At 53.7% G+C, this 14,432-nt stretch overlaps 1 protein-coding gene across 3 annotated transcripts in view; it reads right to left on the reverse strand.

Moving 5' to 3' along the window:
- Positions 1-6,976: 6,976 nt before the first annotated feature.
- The window catches only part of ELFN1 (extracellular leucine rich repeat and fibronectin type III domain containing 1), a 105,343-nt gene continuing 97,887 nt past the window's right edge, over positions 6,977-14,432 (reverse strand). For 2 of the 3 annotated variants that reach the window (XM_065851195.2, XM_065851194.2), the window contains exon 4: positions 6,977-10,537. In XM_065851195.2, the coding sequence (XP_065707267.1) occupies positions 7,707-10,097 (2,391 nt within the window). In that variant the 5' untranslated portion in view covers positions 10,098-10,537 and the 3' untranslated portion in view covers positions 6,977-7,706. Of the gene's footprint in view, positions 10,538-10,840; positions 11,865-14,432 lie in introns of those variants that run through there. The other variant, XM_071815180.1, reaches the window with a different exon arrangement.

Raw genomic sequence — 14,432 nt, forward strand, 5'->3', positions numbered from 1 at the left:
GCTGGTTTGGTTTCTTCTCTGGGAAATGGTAGAAGACCGGTTATCCAGAGGAGGGTTTGTACCCTGGTGCCAGGCAAACTGCCTTGTCTCGCCTGGAAACCTCCAGCCGTGTACCTCTGTGGCTTTGCAGAAGAATGGGACTGGCTCAGATTTCACAGCCAGTGGGTGAGTTCAGCTCTTCTGACAGCTCCAGAGCGGTGATCGGTGCCTGAGTCCTTCACAGCCTCAGTCTCTTCTGCCTGTGCTGTTCTCCAAAGCCAGCCTGGGCAGGGACTTCTCCATCCCCCCAGCCAGAGGAGCCTCCGGACTCTCTCAGAAGGGGTTCGACCATCTCAGGTGGTGAGGAGCAGATCCCAGCTCTGCTCCAACACCTCCATCTCTGCTTCCCCACTCTCCCGACAGCTGGTGCTGGCAACCCTCTGGTCTCCAGGATGGGAGATCAGAAACCAGCCCACGTCTCAGCTCACCCTGCTCCCCCCAGCCTCTGCTGCCAGTCTCTCTTACCCCAAACCCTGGTGTCTGCATTTGACTGTCTTTTAGGAGCCGTGATCACCCTGCAAGGCTGGAGGAGGCTGTGGAGCAGCTCAGGCACTTGTCAGCTCCCAGCGCTTGAAGGATTTCTCATGCACATTTCTGCCCGGGATTTCCCAGGCAGAAACGTACGTGTGTGAACGCTGTAGTGGGTGGTAGTGTTGTTACAGCCAGAATGATCTAAGAATATAATCGAGATAAGGTTTGTATGGAGAGGTAATATCTCTTATTGCAACACCTGAGATGGCTGGGGGGTTGAAAAAAAGCCCAAAACACAAGAGCTTTTGTGCACACAAACCCCTTGTCAGCCTGAGCTGAGCGACCACATCAGGAATGTTTCAGGTGACAGTGGCAGATGGTTCGTGCCCATGGGCTCCGTGGCCACTTGGCCAGGGCATTGCTGGCTCTCCCAGCCCCTTGGAGCGAGTCCCAACAGCAGCTCTGCTCCCACTCCTCCCGTCTTACTGCAACACAAATCCCACAAGGGAATATTTGGGAGAAACAGGCTGTAAGTCCCAACAGCAGGGAATGGGAAGCTTAGTGTCTTGGCTACAAATGTGGTGGAATTAGATTTATTAATTCAGCTGCATGGCATGAAGAGTGCCAGTGTTTACTTATGAGACCACGGACGAGCTTTCGTGGTACCCAGAGAGGCCTCGTGGTGCTCGGATGGGCTGGGGAGCTCTCGATGGCGGGGCAGGAGATGCCCGAGGAGAGCTCTGCCGTGTAAAAGCGATGCTGAGAGAGAGGAAAAGATTTAAGAAGGCCCCAGCAGAGATGAGCTGCAGGCACCACGCACAAACTTTGCAGCATCCCATCACAGCCCTGCAGATCAGGGCAAGCTGGCCGGTGCAAGGATGGGGAGGCTGTCAGTGCCGGACCCTGTGGCTGGATGAGCCAGACCAGAGGGCTGGGGAGCTGCAAGGAACCTGAGTGGGGTGGGAGGAAGGTGTGGATGTTGTATGTGGTGCTGATTGCTTCCTTTCACAGCTGAAAACACTGAAGAACATGAGAGACCCAGAATAGAGCCCAGGAGATGAGCAAGACAATGTGGGGGTCAGCGCTTGTGTAGCTTAATGGAAAAAACGGAGCAGGAGAGAAGAGCTCATTAGAAAAGGGCATTTCACGGTGGAGAGAGGACAGGATATAAAACATGAGAAAGCTGATAAAAGACAGAAATGGAAATCTTTTAGTCCCAAAGAAAGCAAGGATGGAGAACATTAATGAGCTCTTTAATGGTGAGGCAAGTAAAGGTGAGCAGCAAATGGCTGTTTCCAGACAGCTGAGCTGAGCCTGAAGAAAACAGATGTTGGTGGGATGTGAGAAGCGGTCGGCACATTCAGGAACAACAGTGCACCCCGTGTCATTGATGTTCCCATTGAATTATTTAAAGACACACACAGGCGAACTCAGAGACTTGGCAGGCTCTTTTGGTTACTCTGCAGGGACAGGGAAGTCGCACAGGGAGGGAAACGGGCACGTTCACATCCGGTTTGGACCAAAAGATGGGGCAGCAAGACTAGAGTGAAAAGTAGCATCCTGCTTGGCTACTCCCCATGTGGTGAAAATCTACATCCCTGATGCTTCTCTGTCTTCTCATCCCTCGCAAAGAGGAAACTGAGTCCAGAAAACTGGCTTCATTCTGGATCAGATGTTTTCCCTTCATTAAATAGTGAGGGGGGAAGGTGGGAATGAGCAAAACTCTGAAGACAGCACTTGGAAAATCTCTACCACCCTTCTGGGGGTGCTGGGGGTAAAACAAAGGGTATGACACAAAGCAGGTGTGAAAAAGCGGGGTGTAAGTAAATTCAAGTGAAGCCAAAATCACTGCTATGAGCCAAAGAGCAGCTGTGGGTTGGTTTCTCCAGCACCACCCGCCATGCCCACCAGCAGCTTCAGCGCCTCGGGGCATCGGCTGGCAGCAGTGGCTTGGAGATGAAGGAACAGAAATGTGCTCTACATCTCTGTCTACAGAACAATTTCATCTCCAGACACCCAGGAAAAGCAGCTTGGGGCTGTGTGATGGAAAGCTTGTGGTGAGTAAATGGGGAGGGAGGAGCTGGAGGAGGAGGCTGGGGCAGCAATGAGGTCCACACCTGCCTGGCATGGACCTCGTCACACGCCCCACACATTTAAAGCAGGATCAGTTTTCCCAAATAACCCCTTCACCCCATGAAGCCCATCCCCTCTGTTCTGTCCCATGTCCATGTGTGGCCACCTGTTCGCCGCTCCAAGCCTCGGGGTGGTGGCACTGTCCCCACGGGGCGCTGCGGAGGAGGGGGACGCGGGGTGCACCGAAGAGGAGCCGAAGCCAAGGTGAGCCGGTCCCAGGACAGGCCGGGAGGGATCTGCTGCACCTGGGCAGCGCGTTCTCCATCTCCCCCCGACGAGCACTCACAGATGGAAATAAATTCTGACTTGGGCTCCCAAATTCCTGCTCTGCCGGCTGCGCTAAAAATAGCCCAACGCAGTGCGTGCTGGCTTCCATCACCCTCATCGATCCGCTGCTTTCGGGTCCGGGCCAGCAGCACCGCAACACAACACCCCCCTCTGCAGCCTGCGGTCTGCCCGGACCCCCCTCACCCACAGGGTTTGTGTGGTGGGGACACCTCCACCCCAGCGCCCCCCACCCCGGCAGACTCCCCTCTCCTGCAAATGAGGTGGTTTATCACTCTGGAGCGCGACAGGCAGCCAGGCTGCAGAAAATGCGTGGCTGGAGGGGTTTATGTTGCAGCTCCTGGTTTCTGCAGCGCTGCGTACACCATGGTGAGGAGTTTGGGCGGGCTTGGGCAACGGGGATCTCAGTTCGCCAAAACCCAAAGGAAGGGTTGATCTAGAAGCGGGCAGGGGGGAGCATTTGGAGGGGGGATTAACTGGGGTTGCTGGAAACGTGCAGGCAGTGGGAGCTGCCCTGGCTGCTGGAGCTTGTGCCCAGGTCCCTGCTCTGCCCCTGGCTCTCCGGTGGCCCTGGGCATGTGCATGCGTGGGCTGACCCATGAGCATCAGCAGGGCTGGAAGAGAGATGGCTCCAGGGGCACTGGCAGCCCTGGTCCCACACCCAGCAAGCAGTGCAGGTCACACCCCCTGTGCCTGCAGGCAGCCTGGGGACCCTGTGGTACGGGGGTGCTCCTTCCTTCGGGGCTCATCGAGGCATCCTGGAGAGGGGACACCAGTGATGGGGCAGCTCATTGTGGCCACGGGCAGCTGCCTTCAAAGCCCTCCAGGAGCGTTTCCCAGGAGCAGCCACGGCTCCCTCTGACCTCAGCCAGCGAGAGTATTTCTCAGAGCAGTGCATGGCAGAAACAGCAACAGGTCTCTCTGCTCCTTTGCTCTGTTTCATCGCCGCAGGGAAACAACTGCTCTCTCTTAAAAAAAAAGAAGTTCTGTCTCAGAGCAGCTTTGCTCGCTGCCTTCGCTGGGCTCTCCAGGGGCTGCCGCCTGTCCCGTGCTGGGCACAGCTGCTCCCACCGCCTCTGCCTTCTCCTGCCTCTGCGCCACACGCCTCTCCCTGCCTTTCATCTTTCTCCCTCTCTTACTCTTCCCTTCCCTTTGTTCATGCTCTCCAGTGGCAGAGCCCAGGCTTCTGTGGGAGGTGGGATCCCGGAGCCTCCAGCTCTCAGCCCTGGCAGCGGTTTTCTATGCTGGCTCCTGGCCACTGGTCCCCGTTGCCCCTTAAGCTGGGGCAAAATGAAGGAGAAACCTTTCCCCTGGCCTCCCCTCCTCTTCACTCGGATGCGTCTTTCCTGTGCCCCCTCCTTTCTGCTTGGTGGGAAACTCTCTTACTTTCAGTAGATTTGGGGCAGTAGGAACAGCCTGGCTGGAGGATTCATTTCTCTTTGCAGAAGCAGCTTGAGAGCTTCGATGGTTGAACAGGAGACAAAATAAAGATGAAAGGCACCCAACATGTCACAGGTGGTGAAATTCTACTTCTACCCTTGGAGGGGTTTGTAAAGCAGCTGCCTCGGGGGGATGGAGGATGCTGTGGGCAGAGATCACCAGGCCCTGTGCAGAGGGACCCCAGGAAGGTGAGGTGGGGACATTGGGACTTCTTGCCTTTCCTTGCCTGGCTTTCTTGTCAGCTTATCTTGTGGCATCTCATGCCAAAGGATGTGGACCATGGCTGCGCCCTATCTTGGAGGGAGGGCAAGGATGCTGCAAAGTGCTCAGCAGCATGGCCATCACTTCATCACCCAAGGAGCCATCTGGAGGTCTCTGAGACCCATGGTGAGGTCCCACCAACTATGGGGTATGGGATGCTGCATGTGCAGGTACCTCCCTTGGAGATGGAGGGGCCTAGACCTTTTCTAACCCTCCTTTTCTCCAATTGCAGGGAGTTTGCATCTGGGAAGCATTTCATTTGGACAGGCCAGCACTGCCATATCACATTTCCCATGTCATTCTCTGTTGGTTTATGCCCAGTGAAATCCTGGTCTGGAAACAGGATCAGGCTTTGATTTCATCTGCCCCTGCTGTTTTGTGCCACTAACAACTTTGCATTTCTGTAGCGGCTTTTATTCTGGGAGCTTAACGGACTTCAGAGACAAGCAATTAATTAATTAAGCCTCCCCAACCAGCCTATGCCCTCAGTGCCACAAGGAAGCATTTTGCAGAGGAGGAAACAGAGGCAGAAAGGAGCAAAATGACTTGCCCCAGGTAAAGAGATGAACATGCTGCTGAGTGCTGCTGCCGCTGCCTTTGACCGTCCCAGCCTCTTGCTGAGGAACCCCCTGAGACCATGAAACAGCGCCGGGAGGTCCCACCACCATTTCCCCCATCCATCCTCACTGACCAACTCCTGTTTCTCCAGGAGGCACTCAGGGTTTGTAAGAGAAGGTGGGTTCAGCTGAAGGGTTTGCTTTGATCCAGGTGCGACAGCTGAGATTTGGGGAGGGAGCCAGCATAATGTCATGGGATGAGAGTGGGGTGTTCCTCAGCTCCCCTTTCCAGGTCCTTCTCACTGGAAGCTGCATGCTGTGGGCAGGATCTGGGGCACCTGGAGGAGGCAGAGAAATGTGTCTTTGCTCATGCAGAGAGAATATATTCCTGGGGAAACTGCCTGCCTTTTATTATGAAACCCTGCTAATGGTTTGTTGTCTACACAAATAAGCATGGGGAATGAACTTGTGCACTTCCCAGCCTGCTCCGTGTCTTCCTGGCTCAGCTCTTTTCTGAACAAACATAACCTTTTGCAAGAATACCTGTCAAAATCACTTTGAAATAGTGAAATAACAGGATGGGATATGGTTTGCTTCTGGGCCCTAGTGCCCATCTGTCAGGACCAAGGATGTCCATCCAAAGAGATTTGTGAGCAGGATGCGAGGGAAGCAGCAGGACCCCAAAGGGCTGCATTTGGGGAGCTCATTGCCACACCCCTCCAGTCACTGAGCTCCCACACGCCCCATGGGGGAGCAGACCGCTCCCCAACCCTACTGTGGCCCTAGTGAGACACAGAGGCTTGTGACTCAGCTGGAGCTAATTGGGGCAAAATTGTGCCCTTTCACCACCAGCATGGCCTGGGATTGCCTCCACAGCCTCCTACTCCTCCTCACTCCATCGTCGGTGAGTATTTTAGAGGTGGAGCAAAAAGCTGTTGAGTCTTGGACGTGCATTGGCCAGCAATGGTTGAGGGGCATGTGGCTGCGTGGGTGGACACCAGACATGGACACAAAACCACCTCCTTCCCTCCCAGACGGGGTGTCCCAAGGGTTGCTCAGGGGCTCCCCAAGGTGTCTGTCTCCAAAGCCACTCATGGAAAATAGGAGCTGGACTGGCCTGTGGGCAGCGCCTGAGGCTGCAGCTTCATTTGGGGTTATCTGCGGAGGAGAGAAACTGCAGGACTTGGGGTGGTGGAAGTCCCGGGAGTGAGGGCCAGGATCCCCAGGCCAGAGCCTGTGCTCTCAATATGGCCAAGCTGTAAATGTTTAGTGTCATCTCTCAGTGATGTTCTTCTCTGGATTGCTGCAAGAGGGCTTCTGCGCTAAACCATCACTGTCTCCTCATCTTGCAAGATAAGGGGATAAACCACCCCTGACCGCAAGGGTCACTGCTCTCCAGAGATGTCTGTTTAGTGGGACATGACATACCTTCTAATTTGCAGGAGAAATCCTCTTGGTTGGTGGCACCTGCTCAACCAAGAGCCCTTCACTTCTCATCCCCTTCCCTGTTCTTGGTGGTGATGGTCTCCCACCTGGAATAAGGGGAGGGATTCTGCTTTTCTGGGTATGTGCCTTTTTTTTCTCCATGAACACGGAAGCAATGGGAACTTAGACACGGACAATTGTTGGGAGAAATCAAACCCAAACACTTAAAAACCCAAACACTCCCCACCCCCTCCAAAAAAATATCATGTCAACCAACCACCCACCAACCAACCAACAAAACAGTCCTTCAAACCAAGCTCCATCTCTTTCTCTAAAATCCATGATTAAAACCTGGTACAAACAGGTGAATATAGAGATATATATATATATATTTTTAGTAGATGTAGTATAGCTTTTTTTTCTCCTCTCTCTTTCTCATTATACAGCAAACATTGCAAATATAGAAATTTTCTCTGTACAATTAATGACTTCGGTTTACAATGCAATGTGTGGTAAAACCTCTCAGTGAGTGAAAATGAGAACGGGCCTTCAACCGGGTAAAAGTCTAAACTGGAAGACTCCGTTTGCAAAAACAGCCCAAAGGGTCGATCTCTTCCTGGTCTCTTTTTGGTTGTTGTTGCTGTTTTTGTTGCTGTTGATTTTGGAACGGAAGGAAGAAAGAACACAAACTGTTCACAAAGAATCCACAAAATCACGGAATAGGGACTCATGCAATGCAATACTGGGAACGCCAGACCTCAGCTCTCTGCCCGCTCTTTCACTTTCTTTTTATATTCCATTTTTTCTTTTTTTTTCTTATTTTTTTTTTTAAAAAAAAATCAAAATGAAAGAGTTTGTTTTGTAAAGTTTGTCTTCAAACTTGGTGCGCGTCTCACCAACGTGAGGACGTTTCAATATCTCGCTTTATATATTATATAGAATATTTATAGATTTCCATAATTTGTTCTCTCTTTTATTTTTTTATATTTATTTTTTTTAAATTTTATTTTGTTTCAAAGACAGTCTGAATAAAAATAGCTGCTGCGGATTTCTTTTGGTCCAGTTAGTGTGTTAAGTCACGGGTTGTGTGAGGACTCAGGACTTTTGCTGGGCAGAGACGCCCTTCCAGTAGTCTAAGATGTCGTGAAGATCCTCGTCTTTGGCAAACTGGACCTTTTTGCGTAGGGCATGGCCGGCTGCCATATACTCCTCTTCGTCTTTGTGCCGCTTGCGGTTGAGTTTGAAGCGCTCCCAGATGCTGTGCGATGGTTTGCAGGTGTACTCCGGGCTGGAGGTGTAGCTCAGGTTGTGATACTGAGGCGAGAGCTGGGAATAGGCCAGGTCTCTGGGGCGAGGACGAGTCAGAGGCTCCAGGATGGAAGGCTTTCGCCCCGCCATGCTGTCGTGCTGCTCCCCTTGGTGCGAGCCAGGGTACGAGTGCCGGTGTTCGCTGTACTGACGGATCTTCTCCGCCTCTGCCCGCAGGATGGCCGCAGCTGGTGTCACAGTGAGGATGGTGTCGGTGGTGGGGGACGTCTTCTCGATGTATTTGGCTTCGGATTTGTGGCCCGATCCCTCCGAGCGGTAGGACCTGGGGCTCCGTATGGAGCCGCTGGAAGAGGTGCTGGAGCGCTTGGGGGCCGCCTCCATGCTGTGGTGCCGCTGGAGAGGGTGGTTGTAGCTTTCCTTGTAGACAGGGGAGAGGAATCCATGCTTGCTGGGGATCTGCTCTGATAAGAGCACCAGCTGAGGCTCCACTGTGGAGACTGCCCCCGATTTCACCCCTTGGAAGGAGGTGGACTCAGATTTCAAGGCATCGATGCAGTTGTTGATGATCTGGTTCACCTTGTCCACCTCCTTGGCAATGGTGGAGATCTCGGCCACAGAGCTCTGGGTGTCCGGTGGCAGGGACAGCTCGCAGTCTCGCCTCTCTGGCTGCTCGCCTGTCCTCACCTCCATGTAGTTGCCCTTGGTGGCCTTAGGGGTCTCGCTGCTGTCAATCAGCTTGTACTGCTCGATCTCGCCAGCAGAAGGCAGGTAGGGGATGCGGGTCACCGTCTCCCCGCCCAGCATCTGTCCCTGGGACAGCTGGGTGATGCTGGTGGTCTCCATTTCTGGCCCATATTTCAGCTCAATGATGGTCTTCTTCATGCTGCCGGCAGCCTTTTTGTGCTTCTCCTCCTGCTGGCGCCTCTTCCGGAGACAGTAATACACAACGCCCAGGACAATCACCATGCCAAAGAGACAGCCCAGGATTGTCATGATATAATGAGTGGCAGTGGAAGGGGTGGGCACCGGCTCCTTGCGGCTGGGTCTGGTGGGTGTGATGGTGACACAGGTGTGGTTGTACTTGGAGTATTGGTGGACGGAGACTACACAGTAGGTGTAATCTCTTTGTGCTACTAGGTTGCTCACGGTGATGTTCTCCTCCTTCTTCCTGAGCTTGGTGATCATGGAGGAGAAGCCGTTTTCGAACTGGGAGAGGATGTACATCTTGCTGAAGGGGTAGGGGATCTGCACGGTGAGGACGGCCGAGTTGTGGTTGAGGTGCTTCACCTGGATGTTGGGGCGCACCTCCGTCTCACCGATGGGCGTGAAGAGGGAAAACTGCGGGGTCGTGCCATCACCGGAGGAGCAGTCCTCCTCAGAGCAGGGGCTTTCGGAGGGCGCCGTGGTCACCTGGTACCTGGGAGGGATAAAACGAGGGATCACAGTGTAGGAGCCACCGGTGCAAAGGGAAGAGAGCATGCTCAGAGCATTGCGGTAGCCAGTCCGGCCTTGGCCTAACAAGTAGTAGCCCGTGTAGTCGGGTGGGGAGTCGCACTGCATCCGGTCGTACGTGCGTGTCATGTTGGTGAAGGCCTCCAGCCATTGCAGGAAGCCGAGGAGCTCGCAGGAGCAGTAGAAGGGGTTACTGTAGAGTTCACAGACAGAGAGCTTGTTTAGGCCCCTAAAAGTGTTGCTGTCGAGTCTTTGGATCCTGTTCATGGACAGGTCAATGTTCACTATGTTGGGGCACTCCCAGAAGGCATTGGGGGTGACGGACTCGATGAGGTTGGCCTGGAGATAGAGGTACTCCAGCTTCCCCAGGCCCCGGAGGATGCCCTCGGTGAGGTTCCTCAGGCGGTTGTAACCCAGCTGCAGCACCTGGAGGTTGAACTGTCCTGAAAAGGCACCATCCTCGATGTAGGAGATCTCGTTCTTCGTCAGGTTGAGGTATGTCAGGTTGCCGAAGCGGCTGAGCGAGGCGTACTGCACGCTCTTGATCTTGTTGTCGTTCAGCCGCAAGTCCACGATGGTGCTGTTGATCTGCTGGGGGATGGACTCGTAGGGGGGCTGGTTTTGGCTGCAGATGGCCAACCAGACGAAGCCCTTGTCCCCCTCAATGAGCCAGCAGTCTGCCCGCACCCCACCGCTGTGCAGGAGCGAGACAGCTGCCACGCAGACGCAGAGGGCTGACGTCGCGGCCCACCGGCGACCTGCCATCTGGAAGGGCGGTGAGGAGAAGGGGCTCCTGGTCTGCTGGAAGCGGGGAGCGGGACAGGGGCTGGGAAGACGTGGGCTAGTGCTTCTTGGGCAGCTTCGCTCGCCTCTCCCTTCTCCTCATGGCTTGGAGACAGGGGGGAAGCGGCCGTGGAGAAAGCAGACCTCGGTGCCCACAGTACTCGGCAGCCACCGGCCAGGGGCTGCTACCAAGGCCGGGGTGGCTGAGGCTGGTCCCACATCACCAGGTCTCTGGCATCTCGGGGAGGGAGTCATGAAGTTAGGTGCTCGTGCGGAGGAGTCCCTCTGGCTTACAGACGAGCCTTCCTCTCACTTCTTATAGTACCTCTCCTCATTTTCTTTTTGCTGCCCATCGTGACACTGGTCCCCATCGCCACGTGGCTCCGTGGGTCTGGCTGTCCCCACTTGGTCTCTCAGCTCACCTGCACAAAACAAAACACAAGTACAAACTAAACTGAAAGAAATGACAGCGTTTAGAGGTGTTGGAGATGCATCCAATAACCCTTTCCGCATCAGGCACTTGCCTTTTAACTGGCTACCGCCTTTTAAGGAGCCTTTGGTCTATTTGGGTACTGATGCCAATGGTGTCTGGCAGCAGGAGGGAAGGTGGTCACTGACCATGCAGGTCATCATCTCTGAGCATGCTGTCCAGCATCACATTATAGGCAGAGGAGAGACCAAAGTACATCCAGGGCACCGTTCGTCTGACCTATTTAGGTGTCTACCTTAGGAGGAGAGGAGTGATGCCCCAGAAGTGTCTGTTCCTCTCCGCTGAGAGCAGATGAAGTCTAGACATCTCGCTCTGATGTAGATTTGATGCTGCAGCGTTTTGCTGAGGGGAATCCTAACTGTCTCGTGTGCTGGTGTGCGCAGCGGCGGTGCCCACGGAGGGCGATGCAGACTGAGGATACCGTGCCTCTCTGACTGCATTGCTGCATGGAGCCTAGGATAAAGCTCAGCATTGAGTGCTTGTCCTGTTTCTGGGAACCTGAGTAATAGTTTCAGGGCACTGTTTGACCACAAAACACACTGGTGCGATCGTCCACCATCCGATGATCTTGTCTGCCGTTGAGGCTTGCTGCCTATCTCCAAGACTTCTCTCTTCTCTCATGGGTGAAATGATGGAGAGGTGGGGAGATTTCCCCTCTAGTAAGAAACAGCTGTTTGAAGACCAGGAAGAGTGTTCGCTAGACACAAACCTACGCGGTTTCCACTTCCTTTTGTAATTTCTTAGGAAAACAGGAAGGCAAAAGTGGAGAGGAGGGAACTGCATGAGCATCAGCATCTCCTGGGTCACGCTGCTCCACGAGAGGTTGAAAATATCATCCGTGGGCATCTCTGCTGCCAAACAGCTCTCTAGCCTGGTAGGACAGATGCAGTGAGGTGGTGTGGCAGAGATGGAGTTGCCCACAAATGCAGAGAAAACATCATTGCCTATCTATTAAAATCTCTCTTGGGACTTGCATTGGGAACAGGAGCTGTGGTTGTCTTCCTTGTCCCAGGACAGACTGTAGGACACAAGGAAGATACCACCAGCACTCCTTGAAAACACACCTGGTAGGTTTCTGGACATCTGGTGGTTTCTTGGACATCAATGAAGGAGACAGGGGCACATCTTACATCTGAATTGTCTTTCATTGGAGTTGCAAAAGAATATAAACCCAGAAATTCATTTCCAAACCATTTCTCAGTGCCCGGGCAGTGAAGAGACCGTGCTGGATGCTGCATATCTGAAATTCCATGAGGCTGATTGTCAAGGGGTGTTTAGGGACAGATGCCATAACCTCACCCCTGTCCTGAAGAAACCAGGTTCCTTTCCACTTTCAATATCAGGCAATGAAGCAGACTGTGTTTCACTGCAGAGCTCCCTGTTAACCATTCAGTTTATACCTTGGTAAACAGGCCAGTCATAATAAGCAGTAAAACAGTGTATTTGTTCTTTCTGGATTGTGAGCAGTGAGTCTATTCCCTAGTGGCACAGTTTGGTTTCCATTACATGAATAACAAGATCTGCTCTCACATCAGCTCTCTGCACATGAGACTCTCCAGCCACCTTGTCCTCCAGCAGACAGCCCACCAGCTGCTGGGGGAGGTGAGGCTGTAGGGACACCAAACACCAGACACACAGGGTCCCACGGAGGGCAGGGTGTGCGGTACACCCTTCTTGCAGGCTGTACTGTCTGCGGTGGTTGTGCAGTTGTGTGCAGGTGAGATGTACCAGCCCTAAGATGTTGCTTCTGTGGGGCCCTACCCGGGTATTGCAGGTCTCTCTCTGCCTCCCCAGTGCCTGGTGCTGTCCTATCCCAGATACATTTGGCAGAAAGCTCAACAAAACCAGGTATTTCAATATGTTACTAGAAATGGGGCTTGGTTGGAAGGGATGCAGATATCAAGGCAGCTGAATCTCAGGTGTCCTCCTCCGTGGGGGTAGAAACCTAGACTTTTGCAAGCTTTTACGCTGCTGTTCCAGCTGAAGCCCTTATATCACTGCAGTGATACTGATATTGCGGGTAAGCCCATTCTGGGGAACAGCACCCGCTGCACTGGCAGGAGCACATTCGCAAGGATGTGCTGTCCCTCCACTCGGATGCTTCTCCAGGACCTGACAGCCCATTTTGATGTAGCCAAGTCCTTGGAGGCAGTGAGGAAGAGAAGAGGCACGGTGGTCCCCAGGGTGCTCCAGGTGAGTGCCCCCACTTACCAGCTCCCCAGCTGATGGGGAGCACGGGCTGCAGTGCCAGGCTGAGCGCCGTCTGCTGCTACATCCCTCAGGGCACTGGGCAACTCAATTAACCTCTCTGTGCTCCAGTCTCCTCTCTGGTACCGTGAGATAATGATAGCGCTTCACAGGGCTGTGGGAGATGAAAATCCCAGCTGTGCTGCAGGTGGAGACTTTCCCTCCAGCTGCAAGCTGGACTCTAGATGTGCCCGCTCTCCTCTGCCACAGGGACCAGCCTGGTCTCTGGCTCCTCAGACTGCCTCCCGTGGGGGTGCACATTGTCCCCAGGGCTGTGGGAGAAGGGTATTCCTGTCCTGCAGAGCCATCAGCAGCAGCTTGCCCCAGCTGTCTCTTTGGGATGGCACAGAGGGCGCTTTCCTTGCCTGCTGCCCTGCAGCGCTTACCCTCAGTGTGAGCATCCCCCTGTCCTCCTCTGTGGGCTTGTGCATTATGGGGACATCCCGCAGGCAGGGGAACCCCTGCCAAACCGAGACAGCACGGGCAGCAGGGCATGATGCATCCTGGCATATTATTTTTAGCAAGTATTTATTGTCTCCTCTAATTCCCATTTTGACCCAACCGTCCTCTCTTGGCAACCTTGTGTTTGGGGTTGCTTTGCAGAGCCAAACCTGCCTTTTTCTTGCAGAGGAAGGTTTCTTGTCACTCCCCCCTCGGGAGGCTGTGGGCTGCAGCCTGTGTCTGAGGGCATTTGCTAATGGAGCAGGACCATCCTGTGAGCAAAGAGCAGAGACAGACCCTCATGGACCTTGTTAGGCTGATCCCCTGTAGCCTTCTCATCACCCATGTGCCTCCCTCATCTAATTGGGAGGTGTCGGGGGTGAAGAAAAGTGATGGGAAATGATTCAAATACGGTCAATAAGGCTCCTGCTGTGTGTCTTCTCTTCTTTCCTGTATGTTGCCTATCAGACAAGTCCTCCCCAAAAACAGAAAGGAGAAAAGGCATTTTATCAGCAGCCTGAGTTGAATTTCAGTTCATTAAAGCAAGTGGTTTGTTGGTTTATTTGCTTTGCAAAGTGTGAAAGAAATGACATCATTAAGGAGATGTAAGAGGGGAAAGAGGGGCTTATCTCCCTTTTTATTAGATCGCCAGGACATGACTGGGGAGTGGAGAAGTGCGTCTTGTTGCTTTGCACGGAAGGGAAGATCGTTCATCTTTGTGGATTCTGAAAGCCTCCTCCCCAGCACCACGCCGACGCGGGTGTGCGTGGGTGTACGCCTGCGTGCCTGCGCTGCGCCGCCAGCCACCGCCGAGCATCCCGCCAGGCAGGACGGGAGCAGCGGTACTCAGTGGTTCCCGACTCATCTCCCTGTAGCAGCAGATAACAGGCATCCAGGAGGTTTCTCCTTCTTCCCTTTTCTACCTTTTGCCTGCCCTCTAATCTCCCTTTGCGGTTCTGCTTCTGAAGTCTCAGGTTTGAATCCTGCAGGTTAGAAATAAAGCCGCCGGCCGGCTGAGGAGCCTTTGCTGTCCCTGACCTGCTGCAGCTGGGACGTGGCTCTGGAGAACCAAGGAGAGATCCCTCTGCCTCTTCCTCACAGACTGGATAAAAATCCATAAGAAGAACCAGTGCTTTAAC

The sequence above is a fragment of the Patagioenas fasciata genome, chromosome 15, assembly GCF_037038585.1.
Source record: "Patagioenas fasciata isolate bPatFas1 chromosome 15, bPatFas1.hap1, whole genome shotgun sequence".
NCBI classification, from domain to species: Eukaryota; Metazoa; Chordata; class Aves; order Columbiformes; family Columbidae; genus Patagioenas; species Patagioenas fasciata.